The sequence below is a fragment of the Phyllobates terribilis genome, unplaced genomic scaffold (assembly GCF_046119375.1).
Source record: "Phyllobates terribilis strain yellow unplaced genomic scaffold, ASM4611937v1 Scaffold_11__3_contigs__length_659146591, whole genome shotgun sequence".
Lineage (NCBI taxonomy): Eukaryota > Metazoa > Chordata > Amphibia > Anura > Dendrobatidae > Phyllobates > Phyllobates terribilis.
In genome coordinates this window covers 532,136,659-532,151,290 of record NW_027362771.1, presented here as the reverse complement: position 1 = coordinate 532,151,290, position 14,632 = coordinate 532,136,659, and the positions used below count along the sequence as shown (strand labels likewise).

The window sequence follows — 14,632 nt, the reverse complement described above, 5'->3', positions numbered from 1 at the left end:
TTATAATTGATGCTGGGGGGTGGCAGAGGACATAACATAATGAATGGGGATGGAGGGTGGGATAGTGGGCTCAGGGCATGAAAGTATAATGATTTGGGGAAGGGGAGAGGACATGATCAAATATGACAAATATAATGAATTGGGGGTGGGGATAGAACATGACATAATGAACGGAAGGTTGGGCAGAGGATATGAAAGTACAGTATAATGAATTTTGGCTGGGGGTCACAGAGGACATGACATAATGAATGGGGGTGGAGGGTGGGAGAGAGAGCATGAAAGTATATAGAATTGGGGATAAGGGAGAGGACATAAAAATATAATGAATTGGTTGTGGGAGAGAGGATATGACATTATAATGAACGGAGGGTGTGAAAAGGACATGAAAGTATAATGAATTGGGGGAGGGGTGGGAGAAAAGACATGACATTATTATGAAATGTGGATGGGGAGTGGGAGAGAGGCAGGGCCGGCGTCAGCACCCAGGCAAGTGCCGGGGCCCTGAACAGGCAGGGGGGCCCACTGGCGGTCGCGCACCCCGCCGGGCTATGGGCGGAGGAGAGCGGTGTCAGCGCCCGCCCTTCTCCGCCGCTTGCTCAGGGCCCCGGCAGCCGGATACTTACCTTTCCCCGTGCCTCCGCAGATCCGCTGTCTTCCTGCTCTGCGCTCCCTGTGACGTCTCAGGTCAGAGGGCGCGGTGACGTCTTTCCACCGCGCGCTCCCCTGAGCCGTCACAGGGAGCGCAGAGCGGGACGACGCCGGCAACGCTGGAGTCCGGACCCGAGCAGCGGGCAGCAGGTGAGGAGGAAGGAGGTGAGTATTTGATTTTTTTTTTTTTAATGTATGGAGGCATGGGGCATAATATGGGGGGGGGTGACATCCTGCATGGGGCATAATATGGGGGGGTAACATCTTGCATGGGGCATTATAAAGAGAGGGGGGGTGACATCCTGCATGGGGCATTATAGAGAGAGGGGGTGACATCCTGCATGGGGCATTATAGAGAGAGGGGGTGACAGCCTGCATGGGGCCTCATAAAGAGGGGGGGTACATCCTGCATGGGGCATTATAAAGAGAGAGGGGTGTGACATCCTGCATGGGGCATTATAAAGAGAGGGGGTGACATCCTGCATGGGGCATTATAAAGAGAGGAGGGGTGACATCCTGCATGGGGCATTATAAAGAGAGGGGGTGACATCCTACATGGGGAATTATAAAGAGGGGGGGTGACATCCTGCATGGGGCCTTATAAAGAGGGGGGGTACATCCTGCATGGGGCATTATAAAGAGGAGGGGTGACAGCCTGCATGGGGCATTATAAGGTGGGGAACAGCCTGCACAGTGCATTATGTGGGGGGAACAGCCTGCATGGAGCATTATAAGGGGGGGGACAGACTGTATGGGGCATTATGTGGGGGGTAACAGCCTGCATGGAGCATTATAAGGGGGGGACAGCCTGTATGGGGCATTATGTGGGGGGTAACAGCTTGCATTCAGCATTATATGGGGGCCAGTATCCTGTATGGAGCGTTATAAGGGGACCAAGATCCTGTATGGAGCGTTATATGGGGGCCAGTATCCTGTATGGAGCTTTATAAGGGGACCAGTATCCTGTATGGAGCGTTATATGGGGGCCAGTATCCTGTATGGAGCTTTATAAGGGGACCAGTATCCTGTATGGAGCGTTATATGGGGGCCAGTATTCTGTATGGAGCCTTATATGGGGGCCAATATTCCGTATGGAGCCTTATATGGAGGCCAGTATTCTGTATGGGGCCTTATATGGGGGCCAGTATTCCGTATGGGGCCTTATATGGGGGCCAGTATTCCGTATGGGGCCTTATATGGGGGCCAGTATTCCGTGTGGGGCCTTATATGGGGGCCAGTATTCCGTATGGGGCCTTATATGGGGACCAGTATTTCGTATGGGGCCTTATATGGGGGCCAAGTATTCCGTATGGAGCCTTATATGGGGGCCAGTATTCCGTATGGGGCCTTATATGGGGGCCAGTATTCCGTATGGGGCCTTATATGGGGGCCAGTATTCCGTATGGGGCTTTATATGGGGGCCAGTATTCTGTATGGAGCATTTTATGGGGGCCAGTATCCTGTATGGAGCATTTTATGGGGGCCAGTATACTGTGTGGAGCGATTCGCTGGTTTCTGAGCTATTGTGGAATTTACAATAGATATCACTCATTTAATGTAAGAAGTGAAATCTTTGCATTGTACTATATATATATATATATATATATATATATATATTTCTCTGCGGTATCTGTGCATCATGAATCGTGGTATGTATTAAAGGGCCCACTGAGACTCTTTCGCCCGGGGCCCAGAAAAACCTGACATTATAATGAACTGGGGGTGGAGGAGAAGACATGACATTATAATGAACTGGGGGTGATAGAGAGGCCATGATATTACAATGAATTGGTGTGTGGGTTGGGAGAGAGGACATGAAAGTGTAATGAATTGGGGGAGTGGGAGGAGCGCAGTGATGGGGTGGTGAAAAAAACAGAGGAGAGACTGGTAATAAAATGGGGGTAGAGTACAGTGACTAATTAATTTATATTTTTATTGGGCAGGAAAAATGGCTAAGTAGGTAATGTGTGATATTAGGTGGTAATGATGATGTTGCTACTCACAGCTGCTTTTCCAAGCTGGTGTTGATCAGTCTGAAGCACAGTCGACTCTTTGCAATGGTAAAATTTGAAAAGATTGGCTTGCAGCAGTGTACATATTTCATTGCAAGTCTCCTGAAAGTGGAAAATTGGAAAATTCATCATTGCTCATGCATAGTTTATAGAACTCAAGCAGTGGGAGTTCTGCAGTATACATCACATAGAGACACCGAGACTGTATTGTATACATCACACATAAATCACTGAGAATGTTGTATATAATACATAGGAGATACTGAGACTGCTGTGTATACATCACATAGGAGACACTTAGACTGCTGAATATACAGTACAGACCAAAAGTTTGGACACACCTTCTCATTTAAAGATTTTTCTGTATTTTCATGACTTTGAAAATTGTACATTCACACTGAAGGCATCAAAACTATGAATTAACACATGTGGAATTATATACTTAACAAAAAAGTGTGAAACAACTGAAAATATGTCTTATATTCTAGGTTCTTCTTTTGCTTTGATGACTGCTTTGCACACTCTTGCCATTCTCTTGATGAGCTTCAAGAGGTAGTCACCGGAAATGGTTTTCACTTCACAGGTGTGCCCTGTCAGGTTTAATAAGTGGGATTTCTTGCCTTATAAATGGGGTTGGGACCATCAGTTGTATTGTGCAGAAGTCAGGTGGATACACAGCTGATAGTCCTACTGAATAGACTGTTAGAATTTGTATTATGGCAAGAAAAAAGCAGCTAAGTAAAGAAAAACAAGTGGCCATCATTACTTTAAGAAATGAAGGTCAGTCAGTCTGAAAAATTGGGCAAACTTTGAATGTGTCCCCAAGTGCAGTTGCAAAAACCATCAAGCGCTACAAAGAAACTGTCTCACATGAGGACCACCCCAGGAAAGGAAGACCAAGAGTCATCTCTGCTTCTGAGGATAAGTTTATCCGAGTCACCGGCCTCAGAAATCGCAGGTTAACAGCAGCTCAGATTAGAGACCAGGTCAATGCCACACAGAGTTCTAGCAGCAGACACATCTCTACAACAACTGTTAAGAGGAGACTTTGTGCAGCAGGCCTTCATGGTAAAATAGCTGCTAGGAAACCACTGCTAAGGACAGGCAACAAGCAGAAGAGACTGTTTGGGCTAAAGAATACAAGGAATGGACATTAGACCAGTGGAAATCTGTGCTTTGGTCTGATGAGTACAAATTTGAGATCTTTGGTTCCAACCACTGTGTCTTTGTGCGACGCAGAAAAGGTGAACGGATGGACTCTACATGCCTGGTTCCTACTGTGAAGCATGGAGGAGGAAGTGTGATGGTGTGGGGGTGCTTTGCTGGTGACACTGTTGGGGATTTATTCAAAATTGAAGGCATACTGAACCAGCATGGCTACCACAGCATCTTGCAGCGGCATGCTATTCCATCCGGTTTGCGTTTAGTTGGACCATCATTTATTTTTCAACAGGACAATGACCCCAAACACACCTCCAGGCTGTGTAAGGGCTATTTGACCAAGAAGGAGAGTGATGGGGTGCTACACCAGATGACCTGGCCTCCACAGTCACCAGACCTGAACCCAATCGAGATGGTTTGGGGTGAGCTGGACCGAAGAGTGAAGGCAAAAGGGCCAACAAGTGTTAAGCATCTCTGGGAACTCCTTCAAGATTGTTGAAAGACCATTTCCAGTGACTACCTCTTGAAGCTCATCAAGAGAATGCCAAGAGTGTGCAAAGCAGTTGTTACGCTCGCGCCCGGACTGACTGGCGTGAGCGTGATTAGTTATCCCACTGTACCATGAACCGAGGAGTGCCTGGAGGGGCGTAACTAAGTATCAACCCGATCCGACCAAGGTCGCTCGACTCCGTGAACCAAGGAGGAACCGAGCAGAGGGACCAGGTGCTACTCCAGGTCAGACCCCAGACACAGCTGTTGACCCATACCGGGGAATGCAGGAACAGGCAGTTTAGACTGGCATGTAGACAGGTGGGTACTGGCAAACATGGCTGGTATGCAGACAGGTGGATATTGACAGGCACAGCTGGCGTGCAGACAGGTGGGCACAGGCAGGCACGACTGACATGCAGAGAGGCGGGTACTGGCAGGTAGAAACGCAGGCAGGATAGGGACCTGTACAGACTGGGACACAGGAACGGAGCCGCAGGTGCGGTAGACGAGCAGAGCAGAGCAAAACCCGCAGATGCGTTAGACAAGCTGGTCAGAGCAAAACCCGCAGATGCGGTAGACAAGCTGAGCAGAGCAAAACCCGCAGATGCAGTAGACAAGCTGAGCAGAGCAAAACCCGCAGATGCGGTAGACAAGCTGAGCAGAGCAAAACCAGCAGATGCGGTAGACAAGCTGAGCAGAGAAAAACCCGCAGATGCGGTAGACAAGCTGAGCAGAGCAAAACCCGCAGATGCGGTAGACTAGCTGAGCAGAGCAAAACCCGCAGATGCGGTAGTCAAGCTGAGCAGAGCAAAACCCGCAGATGCGGTAGACAAGCTGAGCAGAGCAAAACCCGCAGACGCGGTAGACAAGTTGAGCAGAGCAAAACCCGCAGACGCGGTAGACAGGCAGAACAGAGCAAAACCGCAGGTGCGGAGAACAAGCAGAGCGGAGCAAAACCGCAAGTGCGGTGAACAAGCAGAGCAAAACCGCAGGTGCGGAGAACAAGCAGAGCGGAGCAAAACCGCAAGCGCGGTGAACAAGCAGAGCGGAGCAAAACCGCAGGCGCGGTGAACAAGCAGAGCGGAGCAAAACCGCAGGTACGGTAAATAAGCGGAGCCGAGCGGAACCGCCGGAGCGGTGAACAAGCAGAGCAGAATAGAACCGCAGGTGCGGTAACCAAGCGGAGCAGAGCAGAACCGCTGGAGCGGTGAACAAGCAGAACGGAGCAGAAAGTGAAGGCAGACAGGACAGGGCTCTGTTCACATGGAACAGACTGGAAAATACAGGAAGATGGTTAGAACACAGGAGGTAGATACGGAGGAAGGGAAAGGGGACAAGCAGAACCAGATACACACAAGGTACTTTACAATGAAGTAGCGAGTGGACACAAAGCTCACAAACAGAAGTACAGAGACAACGAGTTGGAGTTAGGTGCAGGTTCAGACACTGCAGGAAAAGGGAAGATTCGGACATAGAGACAAACAAGTAACGGGCTAGAACACTGTTCAGACAGGAGCTGAACCGGGAATAATATACAGGAATGAGCCTGGGAACTCAGCCCCCAGGGTGGCGGAAACACACTAGAAGTCAGAGATACAGGTAGTGACCCAGGGTACTCGGCCCCCAGGGTGGCGGAAACAGAGTCAGGACAGGACAGGACCTGGCAACTAACAGTTGCACAGAACACAGACTATAAGAAAGTGTTGCTCAGGCACCTCCCACTGGGTGGAGGGGGTTTAAGTATCCAGTGACTCACAACAATAGGCTGGGGACACATTAGGACTGTGCACACAGTAGCTATAAGAAACAAGCAGAAAGCCGCGCCTAAGCAATCAGACAAGAGACATGGACAGAGCAGGTACAGGAGCAAAGAGTGCAGCATGGACTGACAGGTAAGATTGCGGTCTTGCATAGTGGGAGGTGGTGCACTATGCAAGCACGCCGCCAGGGATGTTACAGCAGTCATCAAAGCAAAAGGTGGCTACTTTGAAGAACCTAGAATATAAGACATATTTTCAGTTGTTTCACACTTTTTTGTTAAGTATATAATTCCACATGTGTTAATTCATAGATTTGTTGCCTTCAGTGTGAATGTACAATTTTCAAAGTCATGAAAATACAGAAAAATCTTTAAATGAGAAGGTGTGTCCAAACTTTTGGTCTGTACTGTACATCACATAGGAAATATTGAGACTGCTATATATACATCACATAGGAGATACTGAGACTGCTATATATACATCACATAGGAGATACTGAGGCTGGTGTATATACATAACATAGGAGACACTTAGACTGCTGAATATACATCACATAGGAGATACTGAGGCTGCTGTATATACATCACATAGGAGATGCTGAGACTGCTGATGCATGACATATGAGACGTTGGGATTGCTGTATATACATCACTTAGGATATACTAAGACTGCTGCATACATGACATAGGATAAACTGAGACTGTTGTATATACACCACATAGGAGATACTGAGACCTCTGTATATATATCGCTTAGGATACACTGGGACTGCTGAATATACATCACATAGAAGATACTGAGACCACTATATACATCTCATAGGATACGCTGAGACTGCTGTATATACATCACAAAAGAGATGCTGAGACTACTATATACATCACATAGGATATACTAAAACTGCTGTAAATATCACATAGGAGATGGTGAGACTGCTGTATATACATCACATAGGAGACGCTGAGATTGTTGTATACCTCACATAGGAGCCTGACAGGGAACGTTCATGTAGCTCTGCTGCGGATAATAGAGAATTGCAGCGTAGCTGCAGGAAGCCTTCACTCTCTTAATAACTCAGTCGGCATAATGACTACATCGTTTCGGTTGCATAATTTAGCATGAACCCATGTGCCAAAAAATGAAGTGAACCCACAGGAGATTGTCTGGAGAGGTAAGTAATTCTGGATCACTGTAGTGAGGGGTAGATGATACAGGGGAGTGACTGATAATGAATTGATTGCCTCTAATTGCATTTGTTTTCGCTGTTGCAGCAACCAAAATAAATCCAATTCTAGCGTTTCGATTTTTCTCTCTACAGAATTTACCGATCGTCTTCATTCATTTCATATTTTGATAGATTGTACTTTTACAAACACGGTGACACTGAATATGTTTATTTTTTTTAAGATCTTTATTTTTAATGGGGGATAAAGGTGGTGATTTGAATTTTTATTATTGAATGAGGTAATTTGCGCTGAACTAAGAGAGTAAAGGAAGGACTCCATCCCTGGAATCAGGACCATCCGCTACGCCCCCTCCTCGTACCTTATTTATTATCCTCTATTTTATTCCTTATTGTATGTCATTTTATCTTAATAAAATATTTTTTAATTCTACCACTTCTCACTCCTTCCTTTACTCTCTTAGTCCAGCGCAAATTACCTCATTCGATTTTTCTATTTGATTTCTCTATTTGGGCACTTTGTGGCTAGTGCCCCAATTTGCAGCAGGACTATCAGACCATCTACTAGCGCCACTGTATTCCTTATTTAAGGTATACTTATGAATTTTGTATTAATGTTTTTACATTTTTAAACCTTTTTTAACAATTTTTAGGCCCCTAGGGGATTTGAATCTGCGATTGTCTGATTGCAATACAACTGTATTGCAGTATATTGTAAAAATCACAATCTCCTTTGAAGCCTGGGTTTTAACGGAGCACTGTGATTGCAAACACAAGGGGCTTCAGGAGACCCCCGGCTGTCATGCCACAACCCCAGTTTTATGTGCTTTAAATGCTGCTGTCAGAGATTAAAAGGTTAACATATCTACTCGCTGCTGTTAGCAGCAGATGACGGCTGTGTGTCACAGCCATCATCTGCCAGGAATTATGCAGCCTCAGCCCCTGAGCCCGCTCCTGACTTGCACTGGATTGTTCCATAAGCAACATATGTCCACAGGATAGGAGACAATGATCGCTGGGCGTCTGACACAAAAATGTTTAGGCTGCACACGTTGTTTGACACCCACAGTGAGGCTTATAGGCTTTTAACAGAGGCACTACACAATTGTTACCACAAGGGGCACTAAAGAGCGTCTGCAACCCTGCTCAATGCTTATTTACGACCTTCCCAACATGGCTGACTCCACAACGTCGTCGCCTGGTGATGACGTCACGGCTGCAGCGCGCGGCGGGACAGCTGAAAGAAGCGCTGCAGTGGCGGGAGCTGCCGGAGGGTGAGGACTGGTGGGGCTGTAGATGTGGGTGATACCGATCCCTCATAATAACACGCACAGTAATAAGTGCCCACGTCCTTTATTGTGGGAAGGTTCGTGGAGGCAGAAGTCTCAAAGTGCATTGCATTGTAGTAGACAGCACGGCATGCTGGGATTTGTAGTGTCACGTCCCAGGCAATTGTATTATCCATTACTTATCCTTTTTGGCTCTGGAGCTGTTAAGATACTACAACTCCCAGCATGAACTGGTGACCACTATACTAGTACTATTGTAATGTGTGTTAATATAGGCTCATGGTGCGTATGCATTGTGCTGCTGGAGACTAGATATACAGGCTACACATGCAGGAATCCTGCTCTGCTGTACCACTTCTTTTCTCTTTGTAAGTCGTTGCTCAACTACGACTCAGTCCTGCTGTCAGGACATGCTGAGAGTTGTAGTTTTGCAACAGCTTGATATAGTAATGGCTACGATGATATAGTTAGTAAAGCCGAATAAAGACTTGCGTCCATCAAGTTCGACCTGTTAGTTCTGTAATTGCTAAAGTTGATCCAGAGGAGGGCAAAAACCCCAAATGATTTAGCCAATCTTCACCTGAGGAAAAATTCCCTCCCGACTCTGAAACCAGCAGTCAGAATAAATCCCTGTATCAACTTTCTATTTTATTCTATTTTTAAGTATATGCTGAAATCTGCCTGGTATCTAGAAAAGCATCCAGTCCCCGCTTGAACTGGTTTAGTGAATCCGACATTACCGTCTCCTCACTCAGTGAATTCCATATTCTCACTGCTCTTACCGTAAAGAACCCCTTCCTATGCTGGTGCTGAAACCTTTTCTCTTCCAGTCTTAGTGAGTGCCCTCTTGTTACCGTAATATCCCTCCTTTTGAACAAATCCCGGGCAAGATCTCTATACTGTCCCCTAACATATTTGTACACATTTATTATGTCCCCCCTCAACCTTCTCTTTTCCAGGCTGAATAGTCCTAGTTTTGCCATCCTCTCTGGGTATTGCAGTCCCTCCATTCCCTTTATTAATTTTGTTGCCCTCCTTTGTACCTTTTCAAGCTCATTTATATCCTTTCTATATATTGGGGCCCATAACTGAGCACAGTATTCCAAGTGTGGTCTGACCAGTGCTTTGTACAGTGGAAGAACAATGTTCTCATCCTTTGCAGCTATACCTCTTCTGATACATCCCATTACCCTGTTTGCCCTTACAGCAGCGGCCTGACTTTGGGCACTCCAATTTAGTTTGCTATCAATCAAGATGCCCAAGTCCTTCTCCATCTCTGAATTCCCCAATGATTTCCCATTCAGTGAGTACTGGTGACTTCCATTTTTCCTTCCCATATGTATGACCTTACATTTCTCCTCGTTAAACCTCATTTGCCATTTAATGCTCCACCTACCCAGCTTATCCAAATCCCTCTTTAGGTCTTCACTATCCTCTTTTGTATTAATTGTTTTACATAACTTTGTGTCATCTGCAAATATTGATATTTTACTATTTATCCCGTTGACTATGTCGTTAATAAAGATATTAACCGGTTCCCGACCGCCCACTGTAGATAAACGTCGGCGCTTGCCGGGCTCTGTGCAGCGCCGACGTTTAAAAACGGTGGGTGGTCTCGCAGCGCTCAGGACCCCCAGGGTCCTGCAAGCGCTGCGATTCCGGTGCAGAGCGTTAGCTCTGACAGGGAACATCATCGGGACCTGATTAGATCAGGTCCCAGTGATGTTAACCCTTAGCTGTCTTCTATATGCTGTGATCTATAGTGATCGCGGCATATAGGAGACAGCAGGAGGAGAGGGGGTCGTCAACTTACCTCTCCGAAGACCTCCGAGTCCTTCCAGGACCTGGGGTTGCTATGGCAGCTGGAGGTCACATGACCGCCTCCAGCTCTGCCATATATGGTGTCCTGTCTGGCTCAGCTGCAGCTGTAGCCAGACAGGAGACTCTGACTGAAACAGTCAGGGAAGATCTCATGTAATGTAATATATGTCTATTACATTACATGAGATCAGCAAAATAAAAATTAATGTCCCATACAGGCACTAAGAAAAAATGTGAAAAAAAGTAAAAAAAAAGTTTTTAAACTATTAATAAAAAAATCACAAAATAAATAAAAATAAATAAATAAAATATTAAACCAATAAATCCGTATATTTTTACAAAACCAAAAAAAGTACACATATTTGGTATCGCCGCGTCCGAAACAACCCGAGCTATAAAACTGTCACACTAATTAACTCCTTCTGTGCACACCGTAATAAAAATAAATAAAAAACGGAGCAAAAAAATATGCTTTTTCATCATATTGCCAAACAAAAAGTGGAAAAAAATGCGATCAAAAAACAAAATAGAAATAAAAATGGTACCACTGAAAACGTCATCTTGTTACGCAAAAAAAAAGCCGCCATACAGCTCCATCAGCCGAAAAATAAAAAAGTTATAGCGCTCAGAATAAAGCAATGCAAAAAAAATATTTTTTTCTATAAAATAGTTTTATTGTGTAAAAGCGCCAAAACATAAAAAAAATACAGTAAGTGTAGTATCGCTGTAAACGTACTGACCCGAAGAATAACGCTGCCTGATCACTTTTACCACACGCAGAACGGCATAAAAAAAAAACTCAAAAAACAATTCCTGAATTGTTTGTTTTTGTTAATTTTACCTCCCAAAAAACGGAATAGAAAGCGATCAAAAAATGTCACGTCCCCAAAAATGGTACCAATAAAAATGTCAACTCGTCCCGCAAAAAACAAGCCGTCACATGACTCTGTCGGCCGAAATATGGAAAAATTATAGCTCTCAAAATATGGTGATGCAAAAACTAGATTTTGCAAAAAAAGCGTCTTTTAGTGTGTGACAGCTGTCAGTCATAAAAACCCGATATCAATCTGGTATCTCTGTAATCACACCGACCCGAAGAATAAAGTAATCTAATCAGTTATATCACACTAGGAACGGCGTAAAAAATAAATAAAACCAATTCTTCACCTGCTACTGATTTGTTTATTATGTCCCCAAAGATCCCAGTAAGGCTCTGCTCACATTTATCCTGCGCTCTGCGCTGAGCACTTACACCAGAGTTTCCGTGTAAATCTCTGAAATACATGATTCAGCCGGAACCCATGACGGAAGATTCCCTGTAATGAGACAGATATAGGCCACTGTGGACGCCGTCTAGCCTGGGATCCCACGGTGTCATTTGTTTTAGGCGTGCATAAAAGTGCGGTTGGCCACAGTTTTGTGCACTTCTGAAAAAAAGGACACCGCTACACAGAGGCCAGACGGTGTCCAGAGTAACTCTGCTGCCTCATTACAGTGAATGGATCCTGCAGGGGTTTCATCTGAATTACATCACTTGGAAATTTAGATGGAAACCCCGATGTAAGTGCTCAGCCTAGAGCGCCGGATAAATGTTACGTAAAATGTTCCCAATAAAAGCTTCAACTCAGTCCTCAAAAAAAGCTAGTCCCCACTCAGGTCCGTCATCTGTTAAAAATATAAGGGACTTCCAAGTTACTGGTAGCAGAAAGGCTCTGGAAAAGCAAAATGACCCTTGCCCCCCAAAAGAAATTCAGAAAATTTTGTGCTCCCAAATCCAAATGCCTATTCTACAATAATTTGTTCTCCAATGGTCAAATAGCGCTCCGTCCCCCCCAGATCTCACCGTATGGCTAAGCGGTACGATACAGCCACATATGGGGTATTGACACTTTTAGAAGAAATTGTGTGACACATTTCGGCACCATTTTTACCCATTGCCCTGTGTGAAAATGTAAAATCTGAGGGTAAAACATTTTTTTGTGGTAAAAATATAATTATGATTTTTTCACTGCCCAATGGTATAAATTTAAAAATTAAAAAATACTCACTACTTCCCTAGATGAATTCCTTGAGAGGTGTAGTTTACAAAATGGGGTCACTTGTGGGGGTTTCTGCTGTTTTGGCATGTCAGCGACTCTTCAAATGTGACATGGTGTCTGCTGCCTATCCCAGCCAACATAGCGCTCCTTTCTCTTCCGAACCCTGCCGTACACCAAAGCAGTGGTTTTCCCCCACATATGGGGTATCGGCGTACTCAGGAGAAATTGTACAACAAATTTCATGGTGCAATTTCTCCGGTTATCCTTATGATAATGCAAAATTAGGGGATGAAAAACATTTTTTATGGCAAAAATGTGAAAATTTTATTTTTACAGCTCAATATTATAAACTTCTGTGAAGCACCATGGGGTTCAAGGTGCTCACCACACATCTAGATAAGTTCCCTAAGGGGTCTAGTTTCCAAAATGGTGTCACTTGTGGGGGGTTTCCACTGTTTAGGCACATCAGGAGCTCTCCAAACGCAACATGGCGTCTGCTAATTATTCAGACAAATTTTACATTCAAAAAGTCTAATGGCGCTCCTTCCCTTCCGAACCCTGCAGTGCGCCCAAACAGTGGTTTTCCACCACATATGGGGTATCAGCACGCTCAAGAGAAATTGCACAAAAAAATTTGGGTCCATTTTTTTCTGTTACCCCTGTGAAAATAAAAAAAATTGGGTCTAAAGTAACATTTTTGTGAAAAAAGTTAAATGTTAATTTTTTTTTTCCACATTCCAAAAATTCCTGTGAAGCACCTGAAGGGTTAATAAAGTTCTTGAATGTGGTTTTGAGCACCTTGAGGGGTGCAGTTTTTAGAATGGTGTCACTTTTGGGTATTTTCTGTCATAAAGACCCCTCAAAGTGACTTCAAATATGATGTGGTCCCTAAAAAAATGTTTTTGTAAATTTTGTTGGAAAAATGAGAAATCGCTGGTCAACTTTTAACCCTTATAGCTCCCTAACAAAAAAAAATTTTGGTTCCAAAATTGTGCTGATGTAAAGTAGACATGTGGGAAATGTTATTTATTAACTATTTTGTGTGACATATCTCTCTGATTTAAGGGCATGAAAATTCAAAGTTTGAAAATTGCAAAATTTTCTAAATTTTCGCCAAATTTCCGATTTTTTCACAAATAAACGCAAGTTATATGGAAGAAATTTTACCACTATCATGAAGTACAATATGTCATGAAAAAACAGTCTCAGAATCAGGGGAATACGTTGAAGCGTTCCAAAGTAATTACTTCATAAAATGACAGTGGTCAGAATTGAAAAAATTGGCCCGGTCACGAAGGCAAAAACAGGCTCTGGCGCGAAGTGGTTAAGTAACATTGGGCCTAGTACAGACCCCTGTGGTACCCCACTAGTGACGCTTACCCAATCTGAGTATATTCCATTTATAACCACCCTCTGCCTTCTATCCTTTAGCCAGTTAGCTACCCACTTGCAGACATTTTCCCCCAGCCCCATCATTCTCATTTTGTATACCAACCTATTATGTGGCACGCTATCGAACGCTTTTGAGAAGTCGAGATACACGACATCCACTGGTTCCCCCTGATCTACTCGAGAGCTAACCTCCTCGTAGAAGTCAATCAGGTTTGTTTGGCAGGAGCGATTCCTCATGAATCCATGTTGGTTCGGGGTTAATAGATTATTAGCATCAAGATGCTCCATGATTGCCTCATTAATAAAGCCTTCAAAAATTTTGCCCACAACGGACGTCAGACTCACCGGCCGATAGTTTCCGGCGTCACTTTTTGCTCCCTTTTTGAATATTGGCACTACATTCGCCTGTCGCCAATCAAGTGGCACAGACCCAGTCTCAACAGAGTCCTTAAATATAAGATATAACGGTCTGTCTATCACATTACTTAGTTCCCTTAGTACCCGTGGGTGTATGCCATCAGGTCCTGGTGATTTGTTTATTTTAATGTTACTGAGGCGTTTCTGTACCCCAGCTTGGGTTAGATTTGTCATACTTAGTGGAGGATTAAGTTTGTCACTTCTCATTTTGCCTGTTAGTTCTTTTTCCTTTGTGAAAGTTGACGAAAAAAATGTATTTAATAGATTAGCTTTATCCTCATCTTTCTCTATGATTTTGCCTTCCTCACTTTTTATCGGTCCAATATTATCCGATTTAATCCTTTTACTATTTATATACGTAAAGAACAGTTTGGGATTTGATCTACTTTCCCTAGCAATACGTTTCTCTGTTTCCTCC

At 44.4% G+C, this 14,632-nt stretch overlaps 1 protein-coding gene across 2 annotated transcripts in view; it reads left to right on the top strand.

Moving 5' to 3' along the window:
* The first annotated feature begins 8,405 nt into the window (after positions 1 to 8,405).
* Positions 8,406 to 14,632, top strand: part of POLD2 (DNA polymerase delta 2, accessory subunit) — a 44,407-nt gene continuing 38,180 nt past the window's right edge. The window contains exon 1 of one of the 2 annotated variants that reach the window (XM_073650876.1): positions 8,406 to 8,530. Coding sequence is in view for 1 of the 2 variants with exons in the window: in XM_073650877.1 (XP_073506978.1) it covers positions 8,461 to 8,530 (70 nt within the window). In the remaining variant the exon portion in view is untranslated. The remainder of the gene's footprint in view (positions 8,531 to 14,632) is intronic. The other variant, XM_073650877.1, reaches the window with a different exon arrangement.